General features: G+C 39.6%; 1 protein-coding gene across 3 annotated transcripts in view; it reads right to left on the reverse strand.

Moving 5' to 3' along the window:
* Window positions 1-16,764, reverse strand: part of ROCK1 (Rho associated coiled-coil containing protein kinase 1) — an 84,620-nt gene that overhangs the window by 56,882 nt on the left and 10,974 nt on the right. For all 3 annotated transcript variants that reach the window (XR_007245391.1, XM_048507195.1, XM_048507194.1), the window contains exons 2-4: window positions 7,430-7,511; window positions 1,638-1,738; window positions 248-385 (exon numbers count right to left, since the gene is read on the reverse strand). Coding sequence is in view for 2 of the 3 variants with exons in the window: in XM_048507195.1 (XP_048363152.1) it covers window positions 248-385; window positions 1,638-1,738; window positions 7,430-7,511 (321 nt within the window). In the remaining variant the exon portion in view is untranslated. The remainder of the gene's footprint in view (window positions 1-247; window positions 386-1,637; window positions 1,739-7,429; window positions 7,512-16,764) is intronic.

The raw sequence follows: 16,764 nt of genomic DNA on the forward strand, positions 1-16,764 counted from the left end.
ACAGTCTATCCCTTCTGGAACAGATTCAGTCCTCTAACTTCGGGCAGTTTTTCGAGACTGTTAATTTACGAAGTCACTTTTTCATAGTTGAATAATACCACGAATATTCAGCGACCCTACTTTGCCTGTAAGTGACCCCTAAAATGCTGCTTTTTTCATCCACACAGAAGCCAGTCGTCTTATTAGATACAGTAGTAAATGCAATAGCATAATAGTTACCAAACTTTTAACAAATTATTAACTATACCTGTACAACCCATAGGCTATTTGCAAATGCCATGATGTCTCTTTCCTCCCAAAAGAATGCAGAATCTGATCTTTTTATCATCTCAAACTTGCTCAAAAGTTTCATGGCATAGACTTTTCTTGATGACTTGTGCCTTACCTTTAAAAGTAAAATTTAAGATGAAGAAAACATTAGCATAAATAAAAAGGGCACAATTTATTCTACTCATATACACAGATCTTCCCCACTGGGACCTCAAGCAGATGCAGTTTGTGCCCACTACATTATAATAAAACATCAGTTTCTTGAATGGGAGGCTGAAGATGTTTATGAGTAGGGCTCTAAAGGTCTAAAGGTAAAATTTAAAAATATTCAATCCAAATACATAGCTTATTAACTGTTTGCTAAATATTTCAATACATTTCCTAGATTTAGAATTTTATGCCTTGGATTCTATGCCTTCATTCTGTATGCAGTTCTCACCTAATGCTACAATAGTACTCCACTGAAAAGCTTGTTTCCTCTGGAGGATCCCCTGGAATTATGGCTCGTCTCCAGACTATAGAGATCAATTCCCCTGGGAAAATGTAAGCTTTGGAGGGTGAAGTGGCATTATACTCCATAGGGGGAGACCACACAGACAGGGATATGGAGGTGGCCAGTGGTGACGGCTTTTATGATGGCACTTCCATTAAAAAAAGAGAAGTGATGTCATACCTTTCAATGAATTGTCCAAACCTCTACAGTTACTATAGAGTTCCTGGTGACTCCTACAGAGGTGGGAAGGGAACCCTAGGGCCCTTCATCTGGTCGTGGCCCACCCACCCTGGAGAGAGAGGTAGGGTCAGGGAGGGGGAGTGTAGGGAAATGGAGAGAGTGGCACTTCTACTTGATCAAGGCCAGTGTTATCAAGGGGCCACAAAATGCCCAGTGTGAAAAGAATAAATGCTATGCAACTGAGACCACATCTGCAACAATGCAGCATGCAGAATAGAGGCACAGGTGCAAGACCTGGTGTATCTACATACAGACATCACCAACCACCCCCTCCCAAGCTAACGCTAACTATTTATCACCCTATTTCATCCTTATCAATGCTTCATCACTCATAAACTGTGGTATTTCAGTAATACCACAAAAAGACCAATTCAGGTTGGTTTCCATACAAGGTTGCATTCCAGTTCTTTTTACAACAATATATAAGCCATAATCCTATGTATAAGTCTTTTTTAAAACTCACACTCATGTTGACAAAAGTCCCTCATTCTGTTTCAGAGGAAAAGCACTGGCATAGTGCCCACAGAAGTAGTCATTTGTTCTTAGATGATACTTTAAAAATAGCTTCCTCTTACAAAATTTCCAATTTAAAATAAATATTCTTGTCCTATGAATATATGAAATGATAACCTACCAACTGAACTTCCCCAAATGCACCTCTGCCAATCACTTTCACTACTTCATAATCTTCAGCTTTCATACGGAGATCTCTGATTTTGTTTATTGTGTCTTTATCTGTAAAAGAAAACATGAAGAACAATTGTAGCACAAAGCATGAGTATAAAAAATTCAAGGCCTTAGGGAAAAAACTTTCATATAAAGAAAAGCACTTTCATATAAAGAAAAATGAGTAAGCATCTTGTTCTATTTTTATTTCGTTTGTTGCTTTCTTGCAACATCTGTTGCTTGTTAAATACTCAAGTTGTTTAAGATAAGAATTTGTATCTTTCCCATCTCTTTTGCTGCAAGTATCTCCTTTGAATCTCAGCACTTACTTTCACATTTGCATGTTGCCATGATACTGAATCACACAATACAATGACTTCATTAGAAATAAATCAGAAGACCATTTGAAATGTAATTTTACCAAAGTTCATATCGAAAGCAAGAGCCATCAAAGCAGAAACAATCGGCACTCATCACAACTTACACATAAGACTAACATGAATTACTAAATTATATAACTACACCAAATTCAGAGCTAACACACTACATGCATAAATGAATGTTAGATTCAATGTTTTGCCCTGTAGTTATTTGTAATTATCTTTTTTAAAAATAAAACCTTTGCCACAACACATGAATCAAGAATCCTTGCCATTTTTAGATAGAACTATATAGTGGTAAATGAAAATAATTTACAAAACCCCAATAGTCATACAGCCAATTCCAAACTTGGTAATGGGCTATTTTAATCCAGAAGGATCAACAATGAACTCAGATTATGCAAAAAAAGTTTCACATTTCAGCTCTATGTTTGTGGAGTGCAACTATTAAAACAGTTTTTCCTAATGAAACGTTCAAAAGGAACAATATTTACATCCCAGAATTATGGATTAAATGGAATGTTAAAAAAAGACATACAGCCAAAAGAGGTGTTTTTTTTTAAATCCAAAGATTAATTACTGTAAATTAATTCTATTCTTGTGCTATGGGATGGAGGAGGTATTCTTTATAGCTAGGGAATGCAGTAAGGACAACATTCTAGAAGCCAGATATATCTAGACGCTTTGAACACAAACTCCGATTAAAATGCAGCTGTGAAGAAAATGGAGATGGTAAAATCATAATTATCATAGAAATACTTGGTGTTGAATATCCAATATGCCAGGAGTCATTTAAGGTAGACTCTGTGTTAGTGTTCACACAATGCAGATTGAAAACTAAGGTTAAGAAAACACTGGCTAGATGCCATTGGACTCTGGCATCAAAGAATCCATTAAAATTGAATCAAATCAGAATAACAAGTTACTGTAAACACATGCTTTCAGTACACCATTTAACTTTGAAGGGATTTGTTTATCATGCATTGTATAAAGCAGTACTTCTATCTGTCCTCAACTGCCTATCAATTTAATTATAGTGGAATATTGCACTATAAGAAAAATTTTATCAACAATACATAATTTTATAAACCTATCGTCACCCCCCACCCCTCACACACTTTTTAAAAATAAGATGTCCTCACTTGCTCAGAGGAGAAGGACCTTTCATGATAAGGAACCAATGGGTCATTCTCCCTATGAACTTGAGGCCATCTTTGGGATACCCCATAGCAGTTTCCCTATTTGTTGGGTGGGTCATTGTTGTCTAGAACATGCTGAAGTATTTTTCCCTCAAGTGCAGAGCTGTAAGTGTTTATCTTGTTGGGCCTTATAAACATTGACACCAACGACCAAGTCACTGCCTTGCAAACCTCTTCAATAGGTGCATTCTTGACTAATGCTGCATTAGTAGACATACTCTGTACAGACTGCGCCATAATGTCTGTTAAGAGGATCTACCTTTTGTGCTTTATATGCCTTGACAATACCGCTGAGGCATTTGCTAATGGTGGCATTTGAAATTTTGAGTCATGTGTTAGGAGGGAATAAACACTGTTTCAGATTTTCTAACTGCATGACTCCTAAGGATATATGCTTTGAGAGATCATCTGACATCAAAGGTATGCCAAGTTATTTCCTTAGGATGTTTTGGTTGAGAACACAATGATGGTAAACAAATTTCTTGTTGTCTATGAAAAGTAGAATTGACTTCAAGTACAAAGGTTGTGACAGTTCTCAGTATAACCTTGTCCTTGTGAAATATACATAATGATGAAGCAATTGATAAAGCTTCAAGTTCTGATATTCTCCAAGCTGAAGTCAGGTCGCAAGAAAAATAGTTTTCATCCTAAGGAATTTAAGTGGGATTTCACTGATGGGTTTTTAAGGATGCTTTGTAAGTGCATTCAGATCAGTGTTCAGTCTCCAAGTAGGTAGTCCTTGGAGGTAACACCTTGGAGAAATCGAATAATGTGAGAATGTTTGGTTGTTCTCAATCTTTCTAGTCTCAGCACCATGGTAGATATGACTGTGATCTGTCTTCTCAAGGATGCAGATCAAAGGCCTATCCTAATTCCATCCTGCAGAAAATCCACTAAGGCTATGACTTTTGGATGTAATGGTTCTTTCTTCCTTCAACACCATCTTACAAAGGCCTTCCATAATTAATTGTAGTTGTGGTTGGTAGAAACCTTTCCAGTTGCCAACATTGTGCGGATCACATCAGAGCTATAACCTGCTTCTATGAGATGGTTCCATTCAACCTCCATGCAGTCAGAGCTAGTTTACTGTTTTTCTTTGAAATAAATATTCAAAAACATTTAACCTACTGATGCCTCAATTAATGTAATTTTATTGGTATCTATTTTTATTTTTGAAATTTACCAGTAGCTGCTGCATTTCCCACCCTCGGCATATGCGCGAGTCAATAAGTTTTCCCAGGTTTTGGTGGTAAAATTAGGTGCCTTGGCTTATACTCGGGTCGGCTTATACACGAGTACATACGGTAAACTGTTTTCTACTCACAGCACCTGGTGTAGTTTCCAAATACTCTTCAAGTGCAGATCCAGACAGAATGTATTGAACTGATCTAATCCATAAATTACTAGGAAACAGATCACACTTGCCAGATCTCTCTTATTCATGACAGGCAACAGATGGATCATCAGATGAAGGTGGTGGAAGTCATCCTCAGTCACAACTGCCATCTATTTACCCAACAGGAGCCCTGGATCCAGATTTCAAGCTCACTCTTATTTGGGAAATGTAACCCCATACAGAACAGGATATAACTCAAATCCTGAGTCAGTCCTTTGGGCCACCAACAGTATCTCCATCTTGTGTTAATTTAGCTCATTGGCCCTCATCCATCCCAAAACTGCTTGCAAGCATGTCATGACTGGAAGGTTTAGAGGAGGACTATGTATAAGTTTTTAGAACTTTTAGAACACTATGCACCAAAAACCAAATTTCACCATGTACGTGCTTTTTGACATTAACAAAGAACTCAAAAAAGTTAGTGAGGCAGGAGTTCCCATTTCAGAAACTATGATGATTATTTTTCAGTAGTGCTTGTCCTTCTATATGTTTAATAATTCTATAATAATGTCTTCCACTAATTTTAAGAAACAGTCTGTTAATATCCACAGTTTTTCTTAAAATATTTTTTAAAAATTAATATGTTGGCTAATTTTTAGTCATCTGGAAGACAGACTAAATGTAATGATGCAGATGATCTCAGTATTTTACAAATTCCTCAGTGTAAGCCATCCAGACACAGTGCCTTGTTTGTGTTTAATTTGACAATTAACCCTAGCATGTCATCTCCTATATCCATTTAATTATTTTTAGTGATCAGTATGTCCAAGATCTTCCACCGTGAAGACAGATACACATATTTCATTTAGCTTATCTGCAGTCTCTCTAATTTTCTTTAGCATTACAAGACATCTAATGATTCAATGGCTTCTCACACTGGTTTCAGAAGAATACATTACTTTTAAAAAATACTCTGCCACTCAACAAAGTCTCAGTCATAAGTTTGGCTGTAACTAGATGGCACTTTCCGCTACCAACAAAAAATATAGGTTTTTAAATTCACAGAAATTTGTCAGCTTCAAATATCATGAGTGCATGAAAATATCACAATGAAATACGCTGGGCAACCAGATCACATGAAATCCACATAACAAAACTCATTACTAGGTCTAATTGTACACAGGAGACTAAGGGAACAAAAATACCTAAACATTTGGACATTTCTGTAAATATTAGACTATCAGTTATTACTGCACCTCTGTTAATTCTGGTATATTACACTACCTTTTCAAGCTTCTTGAAAGTTTTAAATAGCCTATGTATAGGTTACTTGTAGGTTAATATCATTCTATAGCAATAAGAACAAAAACATTTTATGGGTTATGCCCTAGAAAAAATTTGCTTTGAATTAAGGCAGTACATTTCAGCATATATAACTAAGGTGCAAAATTAAATGGCTATCATGCACCTGTTTGTTGATTAGGAATGTTCCATATAGTTTGTGTTGTTCCTGTTTTCCTCATTTGGACAAGACTCTTATCTGGAAAAGGAAACATTCTAGCCTTTGTACATGTTTCTTAAGCTTGTTAACCATGGAGGCACTAATTTCTAGTTGTAGTTTGTGGCATATGTTCTGTCTAATCCTCTGTTACCGTGGTTGTTGATTGCCCCTTTCATGTTTCTTCTAATGGCCTGATTTTTTAAAGAAGTTTCTTCTTTTGAAAACAAATACATTTGGGTTGGACAATTTTCCACTTATATATGTTGGATATGACTTCTGACAGAAAAAAAATAAGGCTTGAAAGCTAACAATATTGTTAAAGTTTCCTAACAACACCCAAAATCTACACAGAAACAATAGAGGACATTAATTTATTCATGTTATACGAACTACTAAGGAAATAAAAAAAAATCTATCCTTGTTTAAGTTTAGACATTTTTGGCACAACTGGATTTTTTTCAGATTTGTAGAAAGTTCTGCTTGTCAGTTCATGGCCCTGATCTGTGGATTCACAGATAGCATCTTCATGACGACTTCCAGGGGAATGGCATTTCACGTTGGTTGAGCCTATGAGTGCTCCCAGGCTACACACTGCTGATAGAGGCTATCTTGCAGGTTGCAAAGCAACTTTTTCTTGGCTCTCGCCACCCTCACCCCCCACCCCCAGATATTGGGGACCTTAAAATTTGACAAGTGGACTTCAGAAGTTTGGATTCAGACCCACCAGTTCTGAAAATATCTGGAGTAAGCAATGTAAGCAACCTATTAAGCTCTTGGAAACAGTCTTCCCTCTTCCCGCCCCCTTTTCTTTGTTTTTTCCTTCTCATTAGTCTTACTCTCCTTTTCCTATCTTTCCCCCTTTTTATCTTTTTTGTTTTTTAATGACTAGATACAACATGAGAGACCCACAACTTCCATTTATTTTGAAAAGTAAAAAAAGTTCAGAGTTTTCATGTAAGTTATTTGTTAACTATTATTTGCTCCAGAAAATACCAAAATAAAAGTACAAACAGTTCATCTATCATCCCCACAAGGCCCTCCCCTCTAGTGGAAAACAACAGGACTTGGCTAGAATACAATCTTGTTGGTCCCTGTAAGGCCGAATACTATACAGAATGAAAAGTCTTACATATATAACACTTCTCAGAACATGAAGTGTCACCCAAAATTTTCCCAGTCCACGGTATGTAAAATGAAACAGTAAACTCATAGACACACAAACATTATCAGCAATTCCTGCTATAACCCAGTTATGAGAAAATCACTGGCAGGGAAGCAAGAACCATGATATAAAGTAGGACATCATTAACAACAGAAATCTAGAAAGAAAATATATATACTTACATTTGTTTAAGAAGGTGTCTATGTTTTTATTTTTCCTTAAGGCAGGGAAATCCAAGTCATACACCAGCGCATCTAATCCATCCTGAGGAACAAAAGTAATAGATTTCTCAATAAAATATTAATTGCATTCTAATTTTATTATATATTAAAATATGCTATATTCAATACATTAAGTTTTAAGTTTAAATGGTGTGAAATGCAAAGGATTCTTTACAAAAAATCATTTTTCCTTCCCACCATTACACATAGCTTAGAAGCAGGTGTTGGTATTTGGAGTTCAATGTATTTTACTCCAAGGTCATCAGTCCAATTAGCTGGTCTGAGATCATCCTCATTATTTTCTTCCAGCTATAACTGGCTTCTTAGTGCCTTAATTGAAAGTTTCAGTTTAGAAAAGGGGGGAGGGGAGTGAGTTTGTTTCAGGAACATTTGGACCAATGCATAACCTGACTGGTTCATTGATGATCATTTGATGTGGCTGGTTGGAAGCATACATTGTTACTCAGTGATAACAGTAAGCTTTCCTTTTCTGTGTCATCTCGATGCTTTGCCTCTACTTTATCTTAGAGAACTTTGCACGTGTAATGAGGACTTTTATTGTAGTTTCTTTGCAAGTATTCTTTCTAGCAAGTAAGCTATATTCTTTGTTTTATTGTGTACTTGAAATGCACCTTATAATTTTGTTTTCACTGTATATTTTTAAACCTTGTTTTACAACCATTATTTTCATTAAAAATATGAAAATTCTGTTTAGAGTTTTGAGTACTGGTTCAGGGTCCAGGCGTTGGCACTGCTACTACCCAAAGACCGGGTCAGGCCTTTGACAGGTTCTTCCCACATGTGCTTCCCATCTGGTATGGACATCAATAGAGCAGTGTTTACTGAATGAAGAACCACACTGCTGCCCTAAGTATCTCCTCCAGGAGAAGAAATCTTGAAAAAGCTTCCAAAGCTGCCTGTGATGTAGTAGAACGTGCCAAAACATCGAGGAGGCAAGAAACATTGGCTTCTCTGGAGCACTGCCATATGAGGAAGTTGAGCCAGTGAGAAATTGACTGCATAGACACTCTGAGTCTATGAACCACAAAACAAATAAACAGATGGTAGTTCTTGCTGAATGTGTCCTCTGAAGGTAAAAAGATAATGCTCTGAATGTCTAAGATTCAAAACATGGAGGTTCCTTTCAAGTCCTTATGGATGCCAGCCTACAACATAAACTTGGCTCACAAACTCTTAGTTGCTAAGCAACTATTGTATTTAAAGGTTTGGTTTGGAGCGGTAGAGGTGAATGGGAGCACAGGAAGAATGCCAACCACTAATTCTGCATAGTGGCAACGGTGCCCAGGCACCGCAGTAGAAGAGTTTTATTGATCTCAATGACAACAGCTCATGTACACAATTGCATTCACACAGAATTAGACTGTGTCCACAGGAAGTCACACGCCTAGTTAATCAAACAATAAATGTACACTGTATGTAGTTTTCGCTTCGTATAAAACTTTTGCATTTGGGGAAATGTTTGGTCACAGACTGATTGGAAGCAAAAAAGTTATTCTGTCTAGGGAACTGCAAGGATAACTAAAGTCTGTACTAAAGAGAATTTAATAGAACCTGATTATTTACTTATCCAGGGGACATTAATATAAAGAGCAGTGCAGAATGATCTTCACCTTCTCTACAGTTCATACAGAATCCTAGCCAATAAATGGCTAAGCCATGGAATGTCACAACGGCGAACCCTCCACCAATTGGCAAGCAGGACTCATGAAGTGAGTCCTGGTTGCCCACTGGTAGGCGACATTCCATGCTCTCCCCCACCCGCCTTTCCTTGACCCTAAAGCAAACCCCAGAAACCCATATAACCATCCCAGACAGCAGAGCAGTGGCGTCTAAGCACCTGCTGCTCCAAAGATCAGGAGAAGACCTCCCACCTCCCCTTGCACCCCAACAGGCCACCCAAGCCAGCAGAGCAATGGCCCTTGGTGCCCGCTGCTCTGTGCACCAGCAGAAACTCTCATGCCACCCTCCCCACCCCCAACAGGGTGCCCCTGCTGGCACACACCAGCAGAACTCTTCCCACCTGCCCACACACACGAGCACAGTGGTGGCGAACCTTTGGCCATGCTGGCAGGGGCTGATGGGAATTCGAGTCCATAACATCTGGAGTGCCAAAGGTTCGCCACCACGGCACTAGCAGAAGCCCTCCTGTCTCACTTCCCATCTCAGCAGGGTGCCCACCCCAGAGCAGGCAGGGATAAGCCCTCCTGTCACTCCAGCAGGGCAACCAGGCCGGCGGAGCAGTGGCATGTTGCCACCCGCTGCTCCACAGACCAGAAGAAGCTCCCCCCTTCTCTCACACATCAACAGAGTGCCCAGGTCGGCACACTCTGGGAGAAGCCCTCCCGCCTCCCTCTCCACCCCAACAGGGCACCCAGGGCGCCACATGCTGGCAGCAGGTCCCCCACCTCCCTCCCCACCTTGACAAGGCACACAGGCCAGCAAAGCAGCAGGGTCTTGGAAGTCTCTTCTTCAAAACCCGGGAGAAGCCCTCCTCACTCCCCTCCAACCCAAGCATCCCTACTCTACCCCCCAACTCAAGTCTCACCTTTCCACCACCTCCTGCCCCAATACTTGCCTTCTACCTCTCTCCCACCCGTCACACCTTCCAATCCTACTCCCACCCCACACCTCACCTTTCCACCCTCCCCCACCCCAAGCCTCTCCTTTTCACCCTCTCCCACCCCATGCCACACCTTCCAACCCTCCCCCCCCACCCAAGCCACATCTTCTAAACTTCCCCGACCCCAACGCTCACCTTTCCATCCTCCCCCACCCCAAGTATCATCTTTTAACTCTCCCCCCACTCCAAGCTACTCTTTTCCATCATCCCCCAATACACATCTTCCCAACCTCTCCCACCCCCAATGCACAGACCCAAGACCAAGGTAGGTGACAAGTGTCATGCTGGGAGCAGTGGGGCCCTACAGCCCTAGTAAAGCCCATTACAGGGGGAGATGCTTCCTCCACCACCTCTTGCTAGGGCCTATTGCATCTCCCCAGCAATGAGATTTGCTGCTAGTATTTTATGAAGTGCCACAGTTCCCCTTTAGTAGTCATGAAATTATGAGAAAACGCAGGCACCAAGGCAGATGGCACTTCCCTCCACTGAGCAAGACGTGTATGAAATGAATGCTCCCCAACACATGAAATGGGTGCTCCTTGGCCATATGGACCCCCTGTTCCACACCACGCAATAGATTCTCAAAAGATACTGTAATGATAATTACACATAGTAAGTTTCTGAATCTGGAAAAATGCAGACCTAGAATGTATACACAAAGCTGTATTTAAACAAAAAGGAAATGGCTTACTACAATAAAACTTAAACAATTTCAGTTTTTTAGACTATGTTATTGAATGCCCCAATTTTAGATAAGCTTCCTTATTTGTCATTATTTTTAAAAAGCTACAATAAAGCAGAGTTTCATTCCTTTGGCTCTATCCCAAGCTAAAATGTCCTTGAATAATTTCCTTTTTTGGACAATGCACACTGTAGGGTTTGTTCTATATAGTGATCATTTTATGTTCCATATTTTATTCCAATACAACTGTGGTAGTTCTACTAAGAACTCAAGCAGGAATAACATAACTTTCTGTTGTTACTCAATTAATTGGTCGATGAATATTAAATCTTCAGTATATTACTTGCTTGAACACATATTTATATTTCTGATGAAACACTCTTGGTCAGACCAATCATCATCAGATCAATACTAGGCAACTGTTTTGTCAAAATGCCAAGCAATCCCTGTAACATCTGCCTGTGAAGAACTTGATGTGCTGGCAAACAAAATAGAGGGGAGAAACAAGGGTTGCACTCAGCCATAAGCATCCCAAATGAGCCAATCCTCAGTTACAAGACCAGCACCTCAGAGCTTTGCCTTGGACTTGGCTGGTAGTCGTGCATGTCTGGGAGGTAATGGCAGGCAAAAGTCATACCCTTCAGTCCTTTACCACTGATCCCACAAGCGCTGCTGGAGTCTCAGTTATTTCAGCAGAGATCTGGCATGATATGTGATTGTTAGACTACACGCCAGAGGTTGCCTACCCTCACATTAGATCTTACTGAAGGCAAGAAGGGCAGGGTATAGCCTTTCATTATTTTACCTGCTTACTTCATTAATGCATTGCCTCTCTTCCCAGTGGGGAACCAGAGTGGCTTACTTTGTTCTCCTCTCCTACATTTTATCCCCACTGTAACATGTCAGGTAGATTACACAGAGAGTGTATGACTGGCCAAAGGTCACCCAGCAAGTTTCCAGGGGACTAGAACATGGGTCTCCCAGATCCTAGCTTGACAAGATAACAATTACAGGCTTGTCTGATAGCTTTCAGAAACAATACAGATCTTAACATTTTTGTAACGTCATTTCATATTTGAGATCACTTTCGCTTACCATTCACAGAAATCTATTTTAATTCTTTAGCAGGTTTATTTTTTGCCGTTTACCAATATTTCCCCATGTACAGGAAAGGGTTTTGGGCTAACTAAAAGGAAAATAGATTGATAGTTAAAAAAAATTCTTTACTGTGTTTCCCTGAAAATTAGACAGAGTCTTATATTAATTTTTGCTCTAAAAGATGCGCTAGTGCAGTGGTGGCCTTCCCCCACCACCTACCCCATAGTCTGAGTGTGAGGCAGAGCACAATGCCTTTTAAGACAAAAGATGGTAATGTTTGAGTTGTTTTTTTCTAAACTAAAACTTCAGTATTCTGGTTAAATTGTTGTGTTGGCACTTTGCGATAAATAAGTGAGGTTTGGGTTGCAGTTTGGGCACTCAGTCTCAAAAAGGTTCGCCATCACTGCACTAGGGCTTCTTTTCAGAGGATGTCTTGTTTTTTGCGCCCCGGGGCGTAGCACCTGGGGGTGGAGGCGTTCCAGGGTATGGCAGGGAAACAGAGTCCAGGGCAAAAAGGCGCCCAGGCCTGTCTGCCACATCCCCCACAAGGCCACGCCTCCTTGCTAGGCCGGGCACAAGTGCCTCAGAAGCCCAGGCTACATGCCTGCTGACTCTGTGCATTTAAAAAAGGCTGTCTTTTAGCAGGCATGGTCCTGCCTTTGGGCTATCTTTTTAGTTATGGCGAGAATTTTTTAAATTATGGTTTTTAACTGTAATATAGTTTTAACATATTGTTGCCGCCTTCTGGGATGGGCAAGATATGAAACTAAAAATAAAAATGAATTTTAAATTTTTTTAACTGCATACCCATGAGCCTCTGTTAAATATGCAAATTAATAATTTGCATACTTAGCAAAGGCTCATGGGTATGCTGTTAACAAAATTTAGTCCAGAAATGCCCTTCTTCATTGGTGCAGATTGTCATTTTTCACTTCGGCCTTTCGCGGCAGAGAAAGGAATACTGTTTTGGCTCCACTTCAGGAAAAAGATGGTGAGTGAGTGAGTGAGTGAGTGAGTGAGTGAGTGAGTGAGTGAGTGAGTGAGTGAGTGAGTGAGTGAGTGAGTGAGTGAGTGAGTGAGTGAGTGAGTGAGTGAGTGAGTGAGTGAGTGAGTGAGTGAGTGAGTGAGTGAGTACTAGTGATGTAAGTTAGGAACAGAAAAGCCATGTTTTGTGAGTACTAGTGATGTAAGTTAGGAACAGAAAAGCCATGTTTACCACAGATATAGCTACAAGGGCAGGCAAAATTTGGTGGAAATAGATATTAGTTTGGCACTGAAGCAATTTTAATTAACTTAAAAGCAGAACCACCCATGTTCTTCAATCAGGTTTAATTTGAAAATGAAATTACCCTATTGAGCTCATTTTTCTAATCAGTCACTATCAAAAGTTAAATTGCACAATATTTAGAAGACAAACCTCTAAGGCTTCTCTTGATGTATGGATTGTATTATATAACCAAGTGTTACAGCTTAACCTCCATCAGCCTGTGAAGATTCTTGTGCGGTGGTGGTTCCTAACAAAGCAACATTTTAAAAAAATTGCACAGCCAATCAGAAGTCTTGCTGAGCAAACATGTCTCATTCTACATAAGAAATGTGACAATGACAGCAGCATTTAAGACAAATGAATGAATGGTGGACACCTGAAATGCAGCAAAGTGAGCCTCAGCATTCATTTTCTCAGGCATTATTAGCTAGGCCTCACTGCTTCCACTAACAAGTGTTCAAGTGTAACATACTGCAGCAAATTCTGTGAATGCTTATGATTGGCCATTTCCCCCCTTCCTAGGTTGCATGGCTTTTTAAGGCATCATTCACCAAAATCGGGTCCTCCAGTTACAGGGAAAATGGAACACTGAGACCATTCTTTGCCCTTTTTAACTATGATTCAGATTGTTACACATAGTTCCCTGCTAACATTTTTATACTATGAAGTTTTTTTTTATATTCAGATGTTAACTGTGTGAACAATAGGCATTACACAACAATCGTAAGAGAATAGCTGTGGAATCCTACGACCTGAAAGAGGAGGGCATCACCTAATGGCACAGACTGAAATCACACTCAACACCTCCAGAAGATGTTGCAAAATTGTGCCTAGTTAGACTTCAGAATCATTCCTTCCTGTTCCATGAATAAAGATGCAAGCTTTTTCAATCATCTTATTTTATTTTTTTCAAAAAATATTGTTACTCACCTTACAATTACCATACACAGTCAGTGGGTTTAGAAGGGTCTCTCTGCTTAAGATAGCACTGTTGGGTCAATGTTATTCTAATCTCCAGTAAAGCACTTAATTGCTTAATAGCATACACACAAATCAATTCAGTATTATTCAGAACCAGACAATTCAGCCTTAGCAATCAGTTGAGAACTGACTAACAGTGTAGTAGCAACCACATTCATACAGCGGCTAGATTATTCACATTTTAAGGCGGGAGGGGCAGCTAAGCCTAGCCCAGGGGTAGGGAACCTGCGGCTCTCCAGATGTTCAGGAACTACAATTCCCATCAGCCTCTGTCAGCATGGCCAATTGGCCATGCTGGTAGAAACTGATAGCCCTGCTATCTGGAGAGCCGCGAGGTTTCTAACCCCTATATGCTATAGTTAATAAGGAAAGCCTTCAAAATGTGTATGGAACCACAAAAAGTTGGACAAGGACAGGCATCTTCATTATGTTTTGCCCTCAATCACCAAGCTCCACATTTAATTATTTCCTAAACCCCTACTCTTTTTCCCTCCTTTCTCCTCAGCCTATCAGGCTAGTCAATGTAGATCAAAACACACCAGGGGTCCCCAATGGGGTGACTCTGGTGCCATGGCACCTGCCAAGTGTTTTTAGAAAGTGGAGGGGCCAGGTGGGTGATTCCCATTAAAGGAGAGTAAAAAGCCAATTCCAATACCTCTTAAACTGGAACTTATCTATAACCCAGCATTAGACATCGGCTGATGGTGCTAGAATTCAGGAGATGACTTAGTATATAACTTCTGGAAGCAACCTTTATAAAATGGGGGGAAAAATCTTGAAGCAATAATAAATTTTTACAGACTGCAATTTACATCTGACCTTAATATGTTGGGTCACCTTAAAAACGTATTTGATGATGACTTGGAACTGGTCCTTGGTTTGATAATGAATGCCCTTATCTACATTGCTGCATACTGGACAAAAACAATCCACCCCCAATAACATGACCATGGATTAATATCAAAATTAACATATTACACTATTAAGATTGAGTTTTGGTAATAACACATTTGTTTAATAAGGCATTAGTTATAATGCACTGGGATAAGGGGTACCAAAACAGAGTACCACCTGGGGAGGAGTTGAAAATGGCTGATAAAGTTAACCAGCAACAAACTACCAATAAATACTGTCGGAGGTGGGCATCACATTCCGGCTGCCATCAAATTATTTAAGGCCAAATCATTGGCGCAATTATCATATGGTACACCACTCACCATAACCGGCTCCCTCTGCAATCTTGAGCATCCTCAGTCAAAATTCTTGAGGTCCATCCTACAGCTCCCAAACAACATTTCGAACGCTGCATTGCGTATAGAGACTAGCCTAATTTCAGTACAAGCAAAACTATGGACACTCTCTATACTATATTGGCTCAGGCTATGCTATTGCCAGAGGGGTCTTGCAAGACTTGTCTTGTCTGACATATTTGTTCCCCCGTGGCTTAGAGCAGTTTTACGGAAACTATCGCATTATGGACTCTCTCAACAACTAATTACCAGCATGAATTATGATAGAGCTAGGGATCTTGTTAAACTTAGAATCATAGATGTCGAGAGGCAACACGATCTGAATAAACTTAAACACCCAATTTTCAGTAAAATAATGCTGAATAAACTTTTAATAATGCCTTATCTTACTTCTTTGTTTAACATTAACTATCAAAGAGCCTACAGCCTACTCCGTTACAACGCCCTTTCGTCTAACTATACCAACAGGATTTATAACAAAGTACCAACTGAGGGTAGAATTTGCAGTTGTCAAATAGGAGGTTTTGAAAACTCAGAACATATATTATTTGAATGCTCATACAATGATGAGATACGTTGGATGCTTCTGTCCTTTGACCAGACAAACTCTCCTTTGGCTAAGAAAGAAAAGGTTAAAATACTATTATCAGATACCAATAAAAATCTAACGTATTCTGTTGCCAAGTTTGCCTGGATATCAAGTAAAATCAGGAAGGCCCGACAGAGCACTACTGGCTCTGCCAGCTAATCCTTATTATTAATTATTATTAGACTGACATTCCACTCATTATCTTGAGCTGATGTTCTGAGTTCCTGAGGCCTGTTATCTGCATTTTGTTAACTGTTTTAATCTGTATATTTGTAATATCTGTAAATTTTATGATTTTAATTCTTTTGGATCTTGCTGGTCAATGACCGTAAATAAACTATGATGATGACTGTTGGATAACCTTTTGATCTCAGCCCTGATGCATTTGAGGCAAGTTACATGCTCATGACCAAGAGTTAAACATGATTCTGGGTGATGTTGAAGAGACTGACAACAATAGAGATTGGTAAAGAAATGTACAAAGAGATTTATAAATCTACCAGGCAGAATATCCCAATACTGTTTGTCAGAGAAGATGTGATATACTTATGGTTCCTCCTGTGAGGGGTGGCTGAAATGATTAAAAGGTATCACCTATGGGTCTCTTGTCATTGTTATAACTAGGGGCACAAACTGTTTTTTCCTGGTATTTTTGGGTTAGGATTTGAAAGACCTGGAAATGTTTAGAAAAGCCAAAAAACCCAAATTCCCATACTGGTATGGGTTTTTTTTCCTGGCTTTTGGGGACTCTTTCAAAATTTTTCAGATTTTTAAAATCTGATCCAAGT

The sequence above is a fragment of the Sphaerodactylus townsendi genome, linkage group LG09 (genome assembly GCF_021028975.2).
Source record: "Sphaerodactylus townsendi isolate TG3544 linkage group LG09, MPM_Stown_v2.3, whole genome shotgun sequence".
In the NCBI taxonomy this organism is placed as follows: domain Eukaryota; kingdom Metazoa; phylum Chordata; class Lepidosauria; order Squamata; family Sphaerodactylidae; genus Sphaerodactylus; species Sphaerodactylus townsendi.